Source organism: Alligator mississippiensis, chromosome 5, assembly GCF_030867095.1.
Source record: "Alligator mississippiensis isolate rAllMis1 chromosome 5, rAllMis1, whole genome shotgun sequence".
Lineage (NCBI taxonomy): Eukaryota > Metazoa > Chordata > Crocodylia > Alligatoridae > Alligator > Alligator mississippiensis.
Genome location: NC_081828.1, coordinates 153,101,633 through 153,121,310, shown reverse-complemented (window position 1 = coordinate 153,121,310; position 19,678 = coordinate 153,101,633). Strand labels below are relative to the sequence as shown.

At 42.7% G+C, this 19,678-nt stretch overlaps 1 protein-coding gene across 4 annotated transcripts in view; it reads right to left on the bottom strand.

Moving 5' to 3' along the window:
* RFTN1 (raftlin, lipid raft linker 1) overlaps positions 1 to 19,678 on the bottom strand; it is a 146,294-nt gene that overhangs the window by 93,689 nt on the left and 32,927 nt on the right. For all 4 annotated transcript variants that reach the window (XM_014603052.3, XM_006262383.4, XM_019498083.2 and 1 more), the window contains exon 3: positions 6,624 to 6,810. In XM_014603052.3, the coding sequence (XP_014458538.1) occupies positions 6,624 to 6,810 (187 nt within the window). The remainder of the gene's footprint in view (positions 1 to 6,623; positions 6,811 to 19,678) is intronic.

The following is a 19,678-nucleotide window of genomic DNA, read 5'->3' as shown; positions in this document are numbered from 1 at the left end:
AAGGCACTGAGGGCCAGAGCAGGTCTGCAGGCCATATGACTACAGCTCCTGCTTTATGGGATCCATTCTCATCTATTATTCTGATTAGATAGAGCCTTCCATCTGATGGAAACAAACTGCTTCCCTATACCAACTTATTAGGAGAAAAGCACTAATATGAGTTCTCACCCTTTAACAGGCTCTAGACTGCTACCACATGACCATCATGAAGGGTGGGGTCAAACGTTCAATTTAACACTTACTAAATGCGGCTAAAATGTAGGCAGATTAAGTGCATGGCTGGCATTGCAAAATGATTCCCTTTCAGGGGAGGGTTATCTCCTAACACAGGTGTGCTCAGCCTCTAGCCCACAAGCCAAATGTAGACCATGGAGCCTTGGAATCTGACCTGCAGGGCTCCCCACAGGTGAGGAAATCTGGAGCAGTGGGAGTACTGCCACCTCTCCCCACTGCCAAAAACCCAAGTCCCACAGGGCAGGTCAGAGCCACGCCACAACTCACCTCCTGCATGGCTAGATCAGGGCCAGGTCATGCCCCCTTCCTTCCACATGGTTGCAATGGGGTCAGGCTGTGCCCCCTTCTCACCATGGGGCTGGGCCATGCTGCCTCCCCTTTGGGCATCAGGTTTGAGATCAACTCACACCCCTTTTTCTCCCCATAGAGATGGGCCATACCCTTTCCTTCTTGGCCAGGCTGGAGCCAGGGCATGTCCCCTTTCTCCCATGGTGTCAAGCCACCTCCCCACCCATCGTGGGGCTGGGCTGGATCCAGGCTAAACACCCTCTCTCCTGCAGGGCCAGGCCAAGCCCCCTTTCCCTGTATGGCTGGATGGGCCTCTGCTGTGCCCACCCCAGGTGCCAGATTAGGTCCACCAGCCAGATCCAGCCTGCGGAGGGATCAGGCACTGCTGATCTAGCCTATCAGCCAAAAAAGTTTGAGCAACACAGTCCTAATATATACTAACTTTAATGCATCACACCATTTGCAACTGTGGTAAGTGAACGTGTGACAATGCCCAAAGAGTGACTGTGTGAAGTGCAAACCAGCATAAATCAATTCTTCTCAAGTGTGAATCATTGTGAACCAGCAGTCTCTAAACTAAACCTTATGATTGAGTCACCTCACCCACAGTAAAAATCCCACTGAAGACCTTGGATTCTCATCTTTTTCTTTCCATCCATCTGCTGACGACAAAATCCTCATAATTCAGCACTCTGAGTATCAGTCATTAAAACAAAGTATAGGAACAAAAACCAACTACCTAGAAAGCGGTATCACAACTACTTCAATTTAAGTGGTTACTGTTTTTTTCAGGCACGTTGTGGTTTGTACAATGCTTTTAGAAACTTAAAATGTAGTTTACCACTCTATTGATTTTGGACTTTTCTATTTGAATCCCAAACAAGCACCATTTAGCTCATTAAACAAAGGCACCCAGTTATACTGCTGTGACAGACAGGCACACAAGCAGTTAGATAAAAATTAGTGAAGTAGGAATTTCTCCACCAGCTCTTTAACACGAGGTCAGTAGACGCCCCCCGCCCCAGCCCAGACATAATACCCTATCATTATCTCTGTTGTTTCTAAAGAATTAATATTACAAATCTGTGTATACTTCCTATCCTTATTAATGATGTCTCCATTGTGCTCTAAATCTTTTTGCTGTTAACTCAAAAATTTTAAAAAATCTTATTGTTCCTACTCTTCTTTGTAACAGAGTTAACATAACACAGGCCAAGACCTGTCCTTAGATATACAGGTTTCCCTCAATTTATGCAGGTTCTTTATATGCGAATTCACTCTTTTGCGATGAGCATATTTAGACCTACAATTCGTTATACGCAAGGTAAATTCACTTTTATGCGATCAGCATAGATGCGCCCCCCTGCCTAAGCAGGTAAGTCTGTGGGGGGAGGGGAAAGAGCCCTGGCCCCACTCACCCCAGCCCCGGCTGCAGCAGCCCCAGCAGCAGCCAGCGCCAGCAGTCTGCAGCCACTGGGCTGCACCATGCTTCACCTGTCCCCCCGCACCTGGGCTCACCACAGCTCCTCGGCTGCGCCATGCCATGATGCAGGCAGTTGGTGTTGGCTGCTCCTGGAGCCACTGCAGCCAGGGCTGGGGTGACTGCAGACAAGCAGAGCCCCAGGTGGCATAGGGTGCAGCACTCACCCCAGCCCCAGCTGCAGTGGATCCAGGAGCAGCTGACACCAGCTGCCTGCACCAGGGCACGGCGCAACCCAGGAGCAGAGGTGAGTGGGGGCAGGTGGAGTATGGTGCAGCCCAGCAGCTGCAGGCAGCTGGTGCTGGCCCCTCCCAGGGCCACTGCAGCTAGGACTGGGGTGAGTGTCACTGTGTTCCCTCTGCTCTGCTGCCCTGTGGTGCCCCAGGAACAGCACCCTTCCCCCCAGCTCTTCCCTAGTCCCATCCTCACTCCCTCCCTCCCTTGCTCACCACCATGGGAACCTATCCCTATTTGTTACATTGTAAAGTGGGTTCATTTTACACAAATTCGATTTATGCACTGTTCTCTGGGAACGCATGTACTGCATAAATCGAGGGTAACCTGTATGTAGCTCCACCATTGCTAAAAATGCTTTCTCCCATGCACATTGCTAAAAATGCTTTCTCCCATGCAGCCAAAGCACAAAAATAGCCCTGCTTTTTCTACCACTTGAAACAAGGCTAATGTTATCAGAATGAGGTCATGAAAATACCCACAATAATTCATAGAAACATCCTGGTGATATTAAGAAAAGTAATAAGACAATACTACAGGTACATATTGAGAATTTTAAAATGTAAAGACAAAGGCAAAACAGCCACAGTAGCAGCAGCAATAATCCAGTGCATTCACTGCATCTTTATCTGTGGATCACAGAGTATCTTACAAGGCTCAGTAGTATTATTCCCATTTTACAGGCAGGTAACTAATGCACAGGAAAACTAAGTTACAGCTATTTTTCAGCAGTGTTAAGCAGATTTCCTGACACTCAAACCCTGTTCTAGCTACTCTGTGTGCCACCTGCTTGTACATATCTAGAACAGACAGAAAATGTTTAAAAAACCAGAATGCTAGAAAGGCAAATGAGGAGCAGCTATGTTAAAATATCTAGCTGAAACAAAACAGAATACTGCTGACTGAAGCATACAGACCAATTTAAACATAAAATTACCTCTATAGATACACAAATGCCCACTTAATATTACTGCACAAAAGAGACTAATAAAACAAATTTAATTTCTACTATCATCAGGCAGCAAGAGGGATAGTGGGAGAAAATCAAGACATGCTCTTTGAAAGAACTGAAAGATTAAATCTACAGTGTCAAAAAAATTCTATGGGCAAGTGACATCAGTAGAATATGACCTACAGCTTTTCAGATACACTGTGTAGAATGATGGCAAATCATAAGGTTGGGCCCTTTCTGAAGGCTAAAACTTTTTTATGATGCTTCATAGCTCTTGCAAACATAATGGTGATAACATTACATAAAAAAGCAGGAGGCCACTTCTGAATTTATAGCATAGGTGACTTTACTAATAAGTTTAACTGTAGTTGGACTGCATAAACTCTAATGTTTTTTCTCAAAACAAACATAAGTTCTCATTAATTGTAGGCTGTTCGGCAAACATCATAATTAGGAATTTACATCATCTAACAGTATTACTGTTTCTTATAACACAGGCTGTAGATGTCAGATATGTGCCAGTTTTCAAGGAAAAATATCAGTTAAGTGTTTTTATTAAAGATTAATTGTATGTCCTTTACTTCACTTCATAAGCTATCTACTGATAAAGGCTAATTGGAAAACTGCCTTTAAAGTCTTTTATCTGTGATGTAAAACATATGGTTTGTACACTTACCAGAAGAAAATGCATTGATGTCTCTCACAAAAATGCCCTCTGCCCAGACCTTGGCCATAGTCATCTGAAATCAGTCAAATGCCCAATCAAATGTTCAACTCCTTCCCCCCTCCCTCCCACTCTCCCTTCACTCCCTTGCTCTCTGACAACAATCTCACTTTTAGCTAAATTCAGAGCTGTATCTAAATTACTGGAAGGGAGTATAAGATGCTGTTATTTACCTTCTGCTACTCCACACCATCCTACTCCCTAAACTCACAAATGACACTGTCTTAGACCCATGTAATCAAAATTCAGAGATGGCAGATAAGGCAATACAAATAAATGGAGTGTAAATTGAAGAAGAACATGACTGGCTCAGACTCTCCATTACTTTTAAACCTGTATAATCAATTGGAACTGTGCAAAGTGGGTGCTAAACACTGCCACCGATTTGAGGGAGTTGGGCATTCAGGTCTGGTTCAGAGTTCACATGCACTAGACACAGATGTAAATTTGTACATAAGGTGCACGGTAGCGAGGAAATCGAGCTCACACAGATTTGGAGCAGCTTACAAAGTTCTGCTGGCTTAATTACATTGTCTTGAAGTATGAAAAGATTCAGCCTAGAGCTATCCTGGCAAAACTCTTGGTGTGGAAGCAGCTTTGCCATAAGGAAGTTTTTGCTTTTCAGGGAAACTGGTACAGCTCTGGAGACCAAAAATCTCCTTTAGCCCACAGAACTGTCCACCTGGGGCCCTGCTGCTGTAAGTAACGCAGCAACAGCCTCAAATTGTGTACTAAGCCTGACTTAAAGGCTAGAAAGAGAAGTCACTAAATGAAGTGGATTAGCTGTGCCAGGATGTTTCCCTGCATAGCTGTTCCCTTTCAGTGGGCAAAACACATCACCTGTCATCCCCCTGTTGTTCTACAGCATCAACAGGCAACACATACTCCTGGGCGTGAGAGGTCTGGTCCTGTATGCCCCAAAAATTCCAGTGTAGGATTGGCTCCTTCAAGCCCGGAGAGTGCCTGCCCAGCTTTCCCTGATATATGTCCCTAGGCTGTTTTGCTAGGGATTTCTTGAAGGTGCATCTCTACATGGGGAAAGCCATGCAGGTGCTCCCAGGGCTTGAGGGGCCCGACACTGAACAGGATTTCCCAGGATGTGCAGGATCAGGGCCCCTTAAGCCCCCAGAGCTGTGTCTCAGGGCAGCAAGAGACTGCAGATAGTTCTGGGTTGCCCACACTCTCCCACCACAAAACAAACAGATATATACCTCTGCCCCAAATCTGGGGCATTTGTGGAGCAACACGGGGCATGGATGTCTGTTTGCTTGGTCTTTTTGCCACCATGAGAATATTTATGGAGGCACAAAGGCAACGTCTGTTTCTACCCCAAGACAAATTATATTCTTCTATCAGGGAAGGATGCTGCCTCTTCTTAACCACTCACCACCATCCATATTGCAGCTGGAGAAACTGAGTTATCAGGCTGATAAACAGCCTGCCCAATACTGTACAGGAAATCTGTAGCACACTCCACACCAATATGCTCTGACTCTCATAAAATTGAGAACCCTCTTACCAACTGTACTGGTAGCTAGCAAAATATCACAAAGTGCGTTATTTATAAAACAGAATCAGGCCAGTACAAAATGACAGTTCTTTAATCAAAATAAGAATAAATCTACCTGAGAGAATGCCTATGAGGAACTGGTAATGAAACAGAGCCCTAGACCCCTGGATCAAATTCAGCTCCTTCTGTAGTTGTCACACAGCTTGGTAGGCTGTGTGAAATGGAATGGCAGCCTTGACTCCAGTCTCTGTTGTTCAAGTGTCCAAACCCTAGTTAGTCCCTTTGTTTGAAGCCTCAGCTTCAAGCAGCAATAGAAGCCAAAATATCTGAAATAACAAGTGCCCTTATCCAGTAGGGTTTAGCAATATGAGGGTGGCAAAAAGAGTGCATGAATGTTCTTGTGCTATACTACAGCACTTTGGTCCCCAAAGCTGCCAGCAGTAGCTCTTGAGAATTATATACCATACTTTAAAGTTAACTAAAATCTATTCCCTTACAGCACATATTTTAATTGTTCTCTCTTTTTGGAGTAACTAAGCAGAACAATCTATTGATTTTTATTTAACTTGGAGATTAAAACATAAAAGAACTGCTGTGTTCTATTTATTTGTCTTTGCACTTTGATTATATAAAAAAGAAGATATCTAGTAAACTAAGGCAGAAAACAAAGCAAACTCCTTCAATCTGGTGATTTAAAGAGTCTGTACTGTGTTGGAAAATTAAAGCCCATTACTAGTTTATACTTTGTAGATAAATATAAAAAATGTGCATTATTGTTACAGGTCTCAGATTAGCTGCATTATCCACTATCTGTATGTACATGGGAATATAACTGTTAAAGCAAACATTTTTTGGCAACATTTAATCCAATAAATGATTAGAGTAAAAATTGTTAAGAGATGCAAACTGGACCATCCTCACAATGTGTCAGGCACAGAGTTTGTTTGTTTGCTTTTTTTCATGACAACACATTCCAAAATATAAAGCACATTTCAACTTGTTATTCTCTGAGTTGTCTGCCAAACTGCAGATGGATTGTAAACACGAAGAACATGTTAAGCTTATTCAAGCCTACAAAAAATATCCAAGTCTTGCACAGTAAACATTAGCAATGACATTGCTATAATTTCCTGATCTAGGTCAAAGCTCAGCAGGAAATCTCTTTGTCTATTTTTATCCCTTTTCAAGGGAAGTGCTTTACCTTTCTGTTCTCTTGATCAGCACAGCCCTGAAGATTTGTTCCTGGGGAGTCCTTTCTTTTTCATCAGTTGGCTGCACGAAAGGGTGGACAGCGGCCAAGATGAAGCCCTGCTGATACAGCTCTTGCAGCTGAGCTGGAAGATCACGCAAGGAAGAAAGCTTGATTGCAGATGATCCTGGTAGCTCAGCTGGAAACAAAAAATAAATTGATCGATAATTCTACACTAAACTATCACATTTTGCATTTTCTGTTCTATGGAGGTAAGCATGCTTCACACTGACCTTCAGAATTGGAGCATATTTCCATGTAGTTAACTGTGGCTTAGTTTGTATTACAAACTTCTAAATAGACTGCCTTGCAAAGGGCATTTACTGTATAAATGGCTAGTTCAATTAAGCATACAGGATCAGATTCACATTACTATAACAAGTTTGTCATCTTTTGGGGACAGAAGGGTAGAGGAGAGGGGAAAAGAGTAAGGATGTAGAGAAAGGGAGGATTTATCAAGCATGTAGCAGGAGGGCAACATTCTAAGGTGCAGGGAGGTACCATCCAATCCCTCCCTGATGACTGGAATCAATAGTGAAAATATAACACCACAAACAAGGAGGAAGCCCATGAAAATAAAAGTCAGAAAATTAAAACAATGATAAGAGGAGGCACTCATTCACGCGCTTTAGATGACATAAATCACTGGCCTCTACAACATGCCATGGCAAACACCTAACAAGATTTAAAAATATGACTTGGTATTTACCATAACACAGGTGATGATTAAAAAAAATTTGGAATGCACATTGGACCTCACACTTCAGGGCTAAAATACATCTTTAATTGTTAAACAGATGGATAAGACTTAATGGGCATTTATACACATGTTCTGGGAGGTGGTGGGGGGCAGGGGTTCAATTAGAGTGGCTCCAAGAGCTGCTCTAAATAAAGCGCCCTGAGCGTCACATACATCAGCATCCCCATGCTGAAAAATGGTAGTGAGGATTGCTTTAACTAAAGCTCATCGAACATCGAAGTGCCCCTACCACCATTTTTCAGCACAGGGATGCTGATACACATGACGCTGGTGTCTGTTGGAGCACAGTAATGATCACACTCCAGAAGACTCAATGTAATTATAGTGCATCGGAGCAGCCTCAATGTACATGTATAGCTGCCCAGTATGTCAGACCATTCCTACTCCCCACCCCACTCTACCTATTGTGGTTTCTTAGATCTTCCTATGAAGCATCTGGTACTAGCTACATGTCACTGGACTAGATGGACCGTAAATCCAACCCAGTTTATCAATTTCCATCTTCTCCCAGCAGCCCTGTAGACTTCAGAGAAGAACCCATAATTCATTCTAAAACAGCCTTCCTTTGGTCCCCTATCATCATGACTCTCCATATCTGTTCAGTTTTATCTAAAAGCACAGCTTCCCTCCCAGTCCTCTGGCTCTTAAATCCACTCTCCTATGGCTGTCGTTTATTATTTTTTATTCTTATAGTTAAAAGCCAAATCTTGTGCAATGAGGTACCGAATACTCAGCTCCAACTGGAATAGATGGGAATTGAGCGTGCTCAACAGTACATAGGTTTTCAGCTCCTTGGACCCTTTGCTTTGAAGGGCTAGAACATAATTTACATGAAAAATATTGACTATAAAAAATAAAAGTTTTATAATACTGCATTTCCTAACAAATAGTGTGGCTACCCCTTTACAAATAATTAGATTTTCAAAAAAGAATATATATTCAAATCCAATACTACTAGGGAGTAATTTAAATAATAATAGCGTAACTGTGCCTTATACGTCTGTTATAGTTTTACTTAACATATGAGAATATGTTCCAGTAGAAGGTAATGGAGCTTTTGATTGAAAACTATAAGACACAGCATTTTTTTATTACTACTGCTATTATAAGAAATAAAGTAAGGAATAAGAAATGAACATGTTGACAGACAAAAGAATTCTGAGTTCTCTTGTAACACACATATCACTTGATAGGTATAAAGGAAATAACCCATAAATAGTGTATACAGAATAACTATCAATAATCAAACAAGCTGTTAATTATATTGACTGTACTAGGGATCAAACTGGCGGGAAAAATTCCCCTCAAGCTACAAACTCTGTCCTGCTTACAAAACCTGTCCTGCCTCATCTAGTAGTTATAGGCTGCAAGCCCTAGCATACTCTAAGAATAACAAATAAAAGAAAACTTGAGACTGGAACATGCTTCTTAACAGTGATATCCGTGCCTTAAGCATGAACCTGGAATGTTCTGAGCATGCCCTTATTAAAAAAAAATTGTTTGGATACCTGGTGGAAATTCTGTACATTCATGTTAGAGAGTTGCCCATTTCTTTGCACAAGCTAAATAAATGGAAAAATATCCCAACATGTAGTATATATTGATACTACAAGGCAAACACTTGCAGCATCTTTAGGATAGACAAAAATAATACTAACAAAAAGGATGATCAGACCTGATCCAATTCCAATTAAAATGGTAAGATACTACCAGTTAACTAGCAGCAGTTAGATTACAACCATATAGCACTTTCCCTCTAGAGAGCTCAAATCAGTCTTTGGAAAGAAAGACCCATTATCCCCCATTTAAAGATGAGGAGATGGAAGCTGTGCAGAAAACAGAGTTGTCCATGGTCACACAGCAGGTCAGCAGCAAAGGAAACCTTTTCACAATGCCAGTCTTTATCATAATTACATGTGATGAGTCCAGGCTTCTGGCCAAAGACCTTGAGCAGCTTTTTCTTTCCTATATAGCCCTGTAGTCTTAAATATGACCATAGCTCTAATATTTTATTTAAAATTCTGCTCCACATTTCCTTATTTTATAATTACATTCACATCCGGTGGTTTCTCTGTTTAATTCTGTCTGGGTTTAGAGAAGCATAAGAAAAGCTTGCAAATGATAGATGTTGCACTATTCAATTTTGCTAATGTTAAAAGCATAACTAGAAGTGTCGGGTGTTTCCGGAACTGATTCCTCAGCAAATTAGTTTGCTGCTTGACTGATAACTGAAGCTGTAAGTATCAGTATTTCCAGAAATACTCATTACAAACAGAATCAACTGTAGCTTATCAATCCTATGGGAGAATAAAAACATTTCCCCCATGAAACAACTGGTATCCATAACAGCTATGTGAATTTCTCAGGGTCTACACGTTTGGGGTTATTCCATAAGTTTTATATTGATAAGAGATAAGAATAGGGGAAAACCTCTGTCCTGCTCCTGTAGAGAAACAAACTGGGGGGGGGGAGGGAGAAGGGAGGGAGGGGAGGCAGGGTGACTTAAAAATTCAATAAGGTGAATCTTGCAAAATTGAAAAGGACTGTCCCTACAGATTCCAGGGCCAATCTGGGAGACAGTGAAGAGTAAGTGCACTGGTTCTTAGCTGCTGTTCTAGTGGACTCCTGTTTCCAAGATGGCATAACTTCCTGAAACATGAACAACTCGGGCTCCCGGTGGCTGGGGAGGCACGGCAGTGGTGGGAGCACTTGAAGCCCAGCAGCGGTAAGCAGGGGAGCTCCCACAGACAACGCCAGCACTGTCAGCAGTGGGGGTGGGGGTGGGTGGGGGGGGTGGTAAGCACCAACCAAGGGTCGGCAAGCACCCACAGCTGCTGCTGGCAGTGTCAGCAGTGGCCAGCAGGGATTGCGGACTGCCCACAGGCACCACCAACAGTGTTGGAGATGCCTTTTTGTAGGGGGTGCACGGCCATGCTCAGGGGGTACACATGCACCCGCGTGCACCTCCTACACATTGCCCCTGTTTCTGAGTGTCACAAAAATAAGCCAGCCCTTAACGTAAGAGATAGTATTGTACAGGCTCATACCAAAGGGGCCTGAGGAAACAATATTAAAGCCAAAAGATTTTTACAATTTGAAGAGAAACCAGAGTTAGCAAGTGTTAAAACCAGTATATGGAAAGTAAGAAACCTCTGGGTTTTTAAGGGGTTGGCTTTCGCTGAAAGAATGTGCCAGAAGCTGGTGCTGCATGAACTGAAACACTACATCAATCAGGACAAGGAAGAGATTGGAGAAGAGCAGGTGGAGAAGAGGAAACTGGACTGGACACACTTGTTTCGGTGAACCAACAGAGAAGACTGATGGGAGGAGCACAGAGTTTCAGGAAGTTACTGAGGCAATAGGGTTTTTTTTCTGAGGGATGGGGTTGGCCTCGATGATCTGTTTAGGTCTCTTCCGAGCCTAAGCACTATGAAACTATGAGATCTGATATTAATGGGGTTCTGTATGAAGAAATAGAGTTCTATAAGGGTTTTTTGTGGGAAGTTGATGCATGTTGTTTAAGGGTTTAACATATGTCATTTTATGTTTTTGATATGTAGTTGTTTTGTGGTATGAAGTCTTGGTGAAACAAGGATGATCAATATGTGGAGCACTGTAAGTGTAAAGTGATGTGTGCTTTCAAGAAAATTTGTAGTAAAACAAAAAAAGGTTCCCAATCAATGTGTCTGTCCAATTTGGGCCAGATGTTTTATGGGCATGCTCAGCATGGGCTGCATTCAATCAACCTCATAGTTGGTTTCTATGACTGAGCACATGCTGCTTCTAGCAGCAGTTTAATGATAGGGAATGTATTTAATTGGGGAGGGGAGGTTGCTGGTATGTGAATATAAGATATGGGGCTTTTTTCCTTCATGCTGATTGGGGGCAGGGAAAACCTCATATTCGAGTAAATACAGTATTTAATTGTCCCCTACCAAACTAGTAGAACAAACAAATAAACTGTATTCAGCTCTATCTATAGACTACCTATATATCTTTGCTGTTGTGTGATGCAGAAGGAGGCAGGTTTCAGTGAAACATGTCTAAAAAGTGGTGTATACTTAGTACATAAAAGAAAAAAAGGGCAATGTCTGGTCATAGGACAATACAGATATTATAATGTGACAACAGTGGACACTACAGGGAGTAATAATGGAACAGGCAGACTCCTGAACACACAAGAAGCTCACTGCAGAGTTGGAGTGTAAATTAGCATTAGCTTGCTCTACTGCATCCTGTGAATCCCATTAGAGAGGTCACAACTGCACATCTGCTGGCTGGAGACTAATGGCAGCACAGCAAGAATGCACACAGTGCGGACAGTGCTAAGGGAAGTAGGTATACAACTCAGTATGTATTTGAAAGACTGAATAAATTAGGCCTTGACCCTAAGGGAAGATCCAGGAGGTGGGGTCACATCCCCTTTCCGTTGTGCTGCCCACAAATACAGAGTTCCCTTGAGTTTACCAGCTCACTGGCAAAGCTTCCTGCCAGCAAGAAACCATGCTGATGAGTTGGTGAGGTCAGAAAGCTCACTGCATGTGCAGCACAGCTTAAGGGGCATGTGACTAGACTCCCTTGGATCTGCCCCTTCTAGGCCTACAGGTTTTAGCATTTTTACCCACAAAATCCAGGGCCTGTATATGAGTTCCTAGCTACACTCACTTTGTTTTCTAACACCCTACCATCAAACAGATAAAGTAGGAAAATGAGATGCCTGAAGCTTTTCCATGTAATCATCTACTACCTACATGTAACATGCCAAGGGGGAGCACATAATCTTAGTTACCATGAGGACAAGTAATTTCATTTAGCATTTACTCCTTTCCACCTACTTTTCTTCACTTCTAAATAAAGATGATTTAAAAGAATGGGATTGTTTTATTTGGGGGTAAATACTCAACCAGCTTCTAAAATATCAGCAGTACTTGAAGGCCCATACATTTGCATCCACAAAAATCTGTATTTGCAGCTGAGCTGATTTTTTAAAAGTTTGAAAAAAAGAAAGTCAGAAAATTGTTTCCCCCATACTAAAACATTTCAAAAGAATGGATCCATTTCAATTAACTTTGTTTTAATAATATTGAAATTTTTGTTTTGACTATCAATTTATTTTGTCATTGTATATGCGTGCATTATATATTTATTACACGTGTATTTATATATATCAAAACGATATCTAATTCAAAATTATAGAAACAAACATTCAGAAAAAAACCTTGGATTAGCGACATTTCAAAATGTTAGCTTTCTGATCCATTTTGCAGGTAAACTTTTTTTTTAATTCCCATTGAACAGAAATATGGGGTTTTGGCCGGCTCTGCTTTGCAGACAACTAGTGTTAGATACCATCGTATACAAATACTGATGGCACTTTTAAAATACACATATTAAAAATATGGCCTTTTAAAAACCTGTTGCAATACAAATGAGTGTAGAGTTTTAAGTTGCTAGAACTAGGGGAGAAATTGGTCTCTGGAAAAGCAGCATGAAATTCTTAGTCAAATCATAAATATATATATTTGCTTTTTCAGAAGTTCCAGCTTTTTTGAACCAAACAAGCTTTAAACTGTTTGTCAGACAGATAAGTCTGTTCAGCCTGTTTTTCCTTGCAAAGTATTAGATAACTAAATATTTACCAAGGCTATTTTTAAAGAATTTTCAAAAGAAGCTTTTCCTTGTCACTGTTTCAACTCTCCACTGAGCAAGTGAGGCTGTGTTGTCTCTCTCAGCAGGGGCTTCTTTCCTAGACTCTTACATCCCTGTCCTGTGTAAAAGGCACGAGTTGGAACTCTTCCATGAAAACCTGTGATGTGAGAGGATGATTAGCAGCACTATACGCTTCCCCGCACCATGATACCAATGATGCTGGAATATGACAAATATATGACTTTTAAAAATTAACAGAGGCTGTGAATCCACAGATTACAAAGGGCCAAACACTAGAGATCTCTGAGCAGATACAAAGGAAAGGTCTTCCTTTATGTTCCTGAGCAGCTAAAATACTTGCAGTTCTCCAGAATTTCTTGAAGTGCTCCCAGCAGCAAGTAGACCACTGAGTAACTGAAGCACCTCAAAAATTATCCTTGAGGAAAGGAGGAATGTCTTTGGCATGCTTCCTTTTGAATCACTTCCAGTTATGTGTGCATACTCTATGGTGTGCGACATGGATTGTCTCAGTCCTGGGATGCTGGGGGACTCTGGTTTAAGTTAAACCAGGAAGGGGTCTGGGATAGACATTGCATAAACTGGTTTGAGCTTGATTAGTTAAGTCTGATAATACATTCCACCAGGTTTCTCTCAAACTGGTTTTGGCTATTTTGAAACTGGTTTATGTGCACTGAACTTCTGTTGTGTTACAGGTTTAAACCAGTTTTTGATCACTTAAACCAATTTATGTGTAATGTCCATAGCCGAAGTTTTCATTTTAGTAGTCTCATTTTCCCTTCACCACAGGCATCAGACTCATCTGTGCAGAATGCATAGACCTCAGTGCTAGTCTAGTGTAATGATGTAGCACAGACTTGAAAAGATCGATTTATAGGAGAAAACTGAAACTGTTGTAATGCAAGTTTTACACATGCATGCACAAACGTATTTTCTCACTGGTTAATTTACTGCTTGTTTTGGAACACTTTAAAGGGACAGTGTCAGCCTCCTCTCCAACCAATGACCTTGGGTAGGTCTAGTGAGTTATTCTGTAAAGCAGTGGTCAAGCTGTTTTTTTAAATATGACCAAAATGCTGATATCTTCTGATCCTGCAAGAACTGTCATTGCCCTCAACATCAACGTCAAACAAAAGGCATAAGTCTCTAAGGTACCACTCTACCTATCTGGTTCACAGAAGTAAAAGCATTCGTAACAGCATATGAATGGCATTCATAGCACCTGACAAAGTAGGCTGTCACCTATGAAAGGTCATGCCTCTCCAGTTAGTCTCCAAGGTGGCACCTTCAGATGAATGTAGCTAACTCCTCTCCCTGAACAAAAGGCCAGTATTGCTGGTCTCGCCCCCCAGCTCTGTCCCCACTGTCATGGCAGCACTCTGCTGCCTCCAAGGAGCAGGACCGGGGCAAAGGGGGGGGAGGGGAATCCTAACCAATTAGAGTGCTCCAAGGTTGTTACAGACAGACAGACAGACGGACCAAGCCCTTTATTATATAAAAATACACACACACACACACACACACACACACACACACACACACACACACACACACACACACATATATATATATATGTACGTCTCAGAGGAAGTAGTGTAGCTGAAAGCAGAATAGCTGGATAGGCAGGGGTCGCCCTCCTGCAGGGGTGGGTGCTTGGTCCAGTACTTTTCAACATCTTTATTTACAATTTAGATGTAGGGGTGAAGAGCTCACTGGCCACATTCATAGACGATACCAAGTTATGGGGAAGCATGGTCATGCTTGAAGATAGGCTACATATGCAGGTAGACCTAGACAGGCTAGCAAGTTGGACAGATCGGAATCTGATGAAGTTCAATGTTGAGAAATGTAAAATGTTCCACCTCAGGACGAGCAACCCCCAATACACCTACAGGCTTGACGGTACCAAACTGACTAGCACCACAAATGAAAGGGACCTGGGGGTAATAATAGACCACAGCATGAATATAGCTGGCAGTGCAATGCTGTAGCCAGTAGGGCAAATAATACTCTGGCGCGCATCAATTGATGCATCTCCAGCAAAACCAAGACAGTGATTATTCCACTTTACTTAGCACTGGTGAGACCACAGCTGGAGTACTGGGTCCAGTTCTGGGCACCACACTTTAACAAGGACATGGACAAGCTTGAGAGTGTCTAAAGAAGAGCCACCCATATGATCAGAGGAGGCAAGCCATACAAGGAAAGGCTGAGGGATCTGGGCCTTTTCAATATCTTCATCAGTGACTTGGATGTGGGTGTGAAGTGTACTCTGTCCAAGTTTGCAGATGATACTAAATTAAGGGGTGAAGTGCATGCTCCAGAGGGTAGGGAACGATTGCAGGCAGACCTAGACAGGCTAGAAAAGTGGGCAGTACACAACAGGATGCTGTACAACAAGGACAAGTGCAGAGTGCTGCACCTAGCGCGCAAAAATATCCAGCACACCTACTGGCTGGGAAGTGACCCTCTCAGCAGCACAGACATGAAAAGGGATCTCGGAGTCATAGTGGACTCCAAGATGAGCATGAGTGGTCAGTGTGATGAAATCATAAGCGTAGCTAACCGCACTTTATCATGCGTCAGCAGATGCATGACAAATCGAACCAAGGAGGTGATACTTCCCCTCTATGTGGCATTGGTCAGACCGCATTTGGAGTATTGTGTACAGTTTTGGGCACCATACTTCAAGAAAAATGTTGACAGATTTGAGGGGGTCCAGAGGAGGGCCACTCATATGGCTAGGGGCTTACAGGACAAAACCTATGAGGAGAGAGTGAGGGACCTGGACCTCTTCAGTCTCTGCAAGAAAAGGCTGAGAGGTGATCTTGCGGCCACCTTCAAATTAATTAGGAGGACACAGCAAGGGATCAGAGATGCTCTGTTCACCAGGGTGCCTCTTGGGGTAACAAGGAACAATGGTCACAAACTGACAGATAGCAGATTTAGGCTGGATATCAAGAAAAACTTCTTCATAGTAAGGGTGGCCAAAATTTGGAATGGGCTTCCAAGGAAGGTGGTGCTCTCCCCTACCTTGGGGGTCTTTAAGAGAAGGCTGGATAGGCATCTGGCTGGGGTCATCTGACAAACTCCTCCCTGACTGTTTCAGGCTGGACATAAGGAAGAATTTCTTTACTGTCCAAGCCCCCAAAGTTTGGAATAGACTGCCACCAGAGGTGGTTCAAGCACCTACTTCGAATGCCTTCAAGAGACATTTGGATGTTTATCTTGCTGGGATCCTATGATCCCTGCTGACTTCCTGCCCCTGGGGCAGGGGGCTGGACTTGGTGATCTTCCGAGGTCCCTTCCAGTCCTAGCGTCTATGAATCTATGAATCTATGACCTCAACACTCTTTCCTGCCTAGGCAGGGGGTTGGACTTGATGATCTGTTGAGGTCCCTTCTGACCCTAGGACCTATGAACGAAGAAAAGAAGGCTGAGAGGAGACCTGGTAGAAGCTTACCGCCACATTAGGGGAGTACATCAAGGGCTTGGTGAGCAACCGTTCACCAGGGCACGAGAAGGGAAAACTAGAAACAATGTCCACAAGCTCCTGGAAGACTGATTCAGGCTCAACATTAGGAAAAACTTCTTCACAGTCAGGGTGTCTAGATTGTGGAATAAGCTCCCTCCAGAGGTAATGCAATCATCTACCCTGGAAATCTTCAAGAGGAGACTAAACAGTCACCTTTGTGGGGTCACCTGACCCCCAGTTATCTTTCCTGCTTGGTACAGGGGACTGGACCAGATGATCTTCCAAGGTCCCCTTCCCTATCCATCTCTCTATCTAAATTAACTTGTTAAAAGCTGAACCAGGAGGTTTAAAGTAATATTTAATAAGATACATTATTGCCTTTCTTTTAAACAAGATAGGAATAGGGTGCAGGGTTGTAAATAACCTCCAGATTAAAAAACCCCCTCAAAGCAGCATGAAGGCTCTGTCACAACCAAGCAAGGGAGTGGTTGTTAATATTTCATGTTGTTTTCTTGATTTAATATGTTAAATGACACTCTCTGTGCTTTTTCTTTTGACTTTGAAGGAGAGTATAATAAATATCCCTTTCAAACAACATAGTAATGAATATGCAAGAGAAATCTGGAATTAAAACAAAAGATGCGAGCGCACAGAGCTTATTGAGCATTTCATCTAATACAGAAATCTTAATAACCAAACTTAATAAAATAAATATTTTTGAAAGCAAGAGGATGGCAAGAAAGAGGACTGTATATCAGAAAGGTATGAACTGAGAACAAAAGGATGTGTGTGTGTTTCTTCTGTTAGTTTCAGGAAACAAATATCACCATTAGTCAAATCTAGAAAGTGCTCAGATTACCCATCAAAGACTTAATTAGATAAAGCAATGAAATACCACATCACAGGAAAATATGCATTCTGTGTGTTACGGGATTTGCTTCATAAAGCTGTATAATTTCTGCATAATTTTGCCACCATCCCTTGTTCTTATAGTTTCTGACCGGAAAGACAAATAACTCAGGAATACTCTACACCTCCCAAATAGCTTTAGGCACCCATGCACAGACTAGGATGGCTTTCAGCTTTTGAGAGGAATTGAGGAATCAGTCTGAAGCTCTTACACCTACACTAAGCAGCCTGCAAACCAGTTTCTATTCAGTCTTTGTCCCGCACCATCCCCCTGCCTACACCCCACTGTGCTAGGATGCCTCTCACTTCTACCTATCACTGGGAGAGGAGCAGCCAGACCTTGGCCATGTCTCTATGGCACACTTGCATTCGTCAGAAATGGCATCCTCAAATAGTGTGGCTAGAACCAGAGGAAGTAGTGTAGCTGAAAGCAGAATAGCTAGATAGGCAGACTAGCTGCCCAAGGAACATGGAAGTAGGCACACTGCCCCATTACTTAGGAGGCAGCCTACACAGAGCAGCACAGGATGCTTGAGGATACTGCTGCTAGAGACAAGTTTATTGTTTAGACACAGTCAAAGTAGAGGCAACAAACGTAATGAATCTATGAACCTATGAATCTATTAATCTATTAACGTAATGGGCCAGGGCAGGTATGGAGGGGTGGCAGGGCTTTGAGGGGGGGAGAAGGCGGGGAAGAAAAATTAGTGTTTTGTTCCAGGAAGACTTGTACATCTAGTATAACTTCATGCATATAGTGACCTACCTAAATCATGGGGAGACGAAGGGATTTTCATGACCTGCTCGCAGTGCGCCAATTTCATGGGCATTTCACAGGAACCCCACCTTTTGACGCTGATTGGCAAAGAAGCCCTGCCCCTTGGTGCTGATTGGCAGAGGCCCCGGAAAGAGAAGGGATGAGAGGGCAGCTGCCATCTTGTTTTCTGGCTGCCCTTTGTGCTGCCCCAACCCTCAGTGCTGACTGGTGGAGAGGCCCCAGTGGGGGAAGGAGGGACAATGGGGCAGTCACCATCTTCCCTACTGCTCCCATTGGGAAGCCAGCATTTTAATTTTTTATTAATTTGTTGTTGTTGTTGATTTTGTGAACAATCCTGGATTTTGTGATTTCCACAAAATCAGCAAAACGGCGAATTAAGTAGGTCCCATATATACCAACATATATACCATCTTCAGCAATTAGTAATGCACTAACCCTCTTTGGACTTACTGTGGGAAATGGAGGATAGTGCTACTTCAACACAATATACAGCTGGTCCTACCACCGAGAAAAGAAAAATTGCTGCCTCATCCTCTGCCCATGCCAATTCCATTTAATCTCTGCAACCCAGCACCATGCCTACACTCCTGGTGGCTCTGGGTGAATTTTTAGTATCGGGCCCCCCTTCACCAAAGATAATGATGATAATAATTGGACAATGGAAAAAAATTACCATTTTTGGGCCCCCTTTCTGTCTGGGCCGTAGGCAGCCGCCCAATTCTCCCATGTCTGTATCCAGCTCTGCTGCAACCCATGAACAAGGAGAAGTTGGGGCCCAGACCCCATACATGGCAGCCTTGGCTTTTGACAAACATAGAAGAATGGTCAGATTTGTGCAAGGGACCTCATGTCCCAGGAGAGGAGAGCTGACCTGCATTTCACCAAAGAGCATAACTAATAGGAAGCTCTACGAAGAGATCAGCCTCTCTTGCAAGGAGGGAGGATCTGCATCCCACTTGAAGCTGGTAAGGACCATTTTTCTTTTGAAAGGAAGTAGAGAACCAGATACATGGAGGCTACATGATAAACCTAACTGTGTTTACACTGGAAACATTATTCAAAAGTGTAACAGTTCCTTGATGAGAGAACGAAAGACCTGCATAAAAAAAGGACAGCACATTATAGAAATGAATGGTTTTCATGTTACATAAAGCTGCCTAGGCCTATCATCAACTATTCTACCTGCTTCATTTCAAGATTTCAATATTTTTAACACGGACTATAGAAAAAGATGAACTAAAGTTCCAATAATCACCCCCCTGTCATAGCCCAAGTTCAGTACCACATGCTTTAAAGGAAGATAAAAGAAATCTAACAGTTATGATTGCAACCACTGGAGAAATTTCTTCCAGTACTAAGCAAGGGTGCCCCAATATATTAAGGCTAATATACCATATATTTTTCCCCACCCTCACATG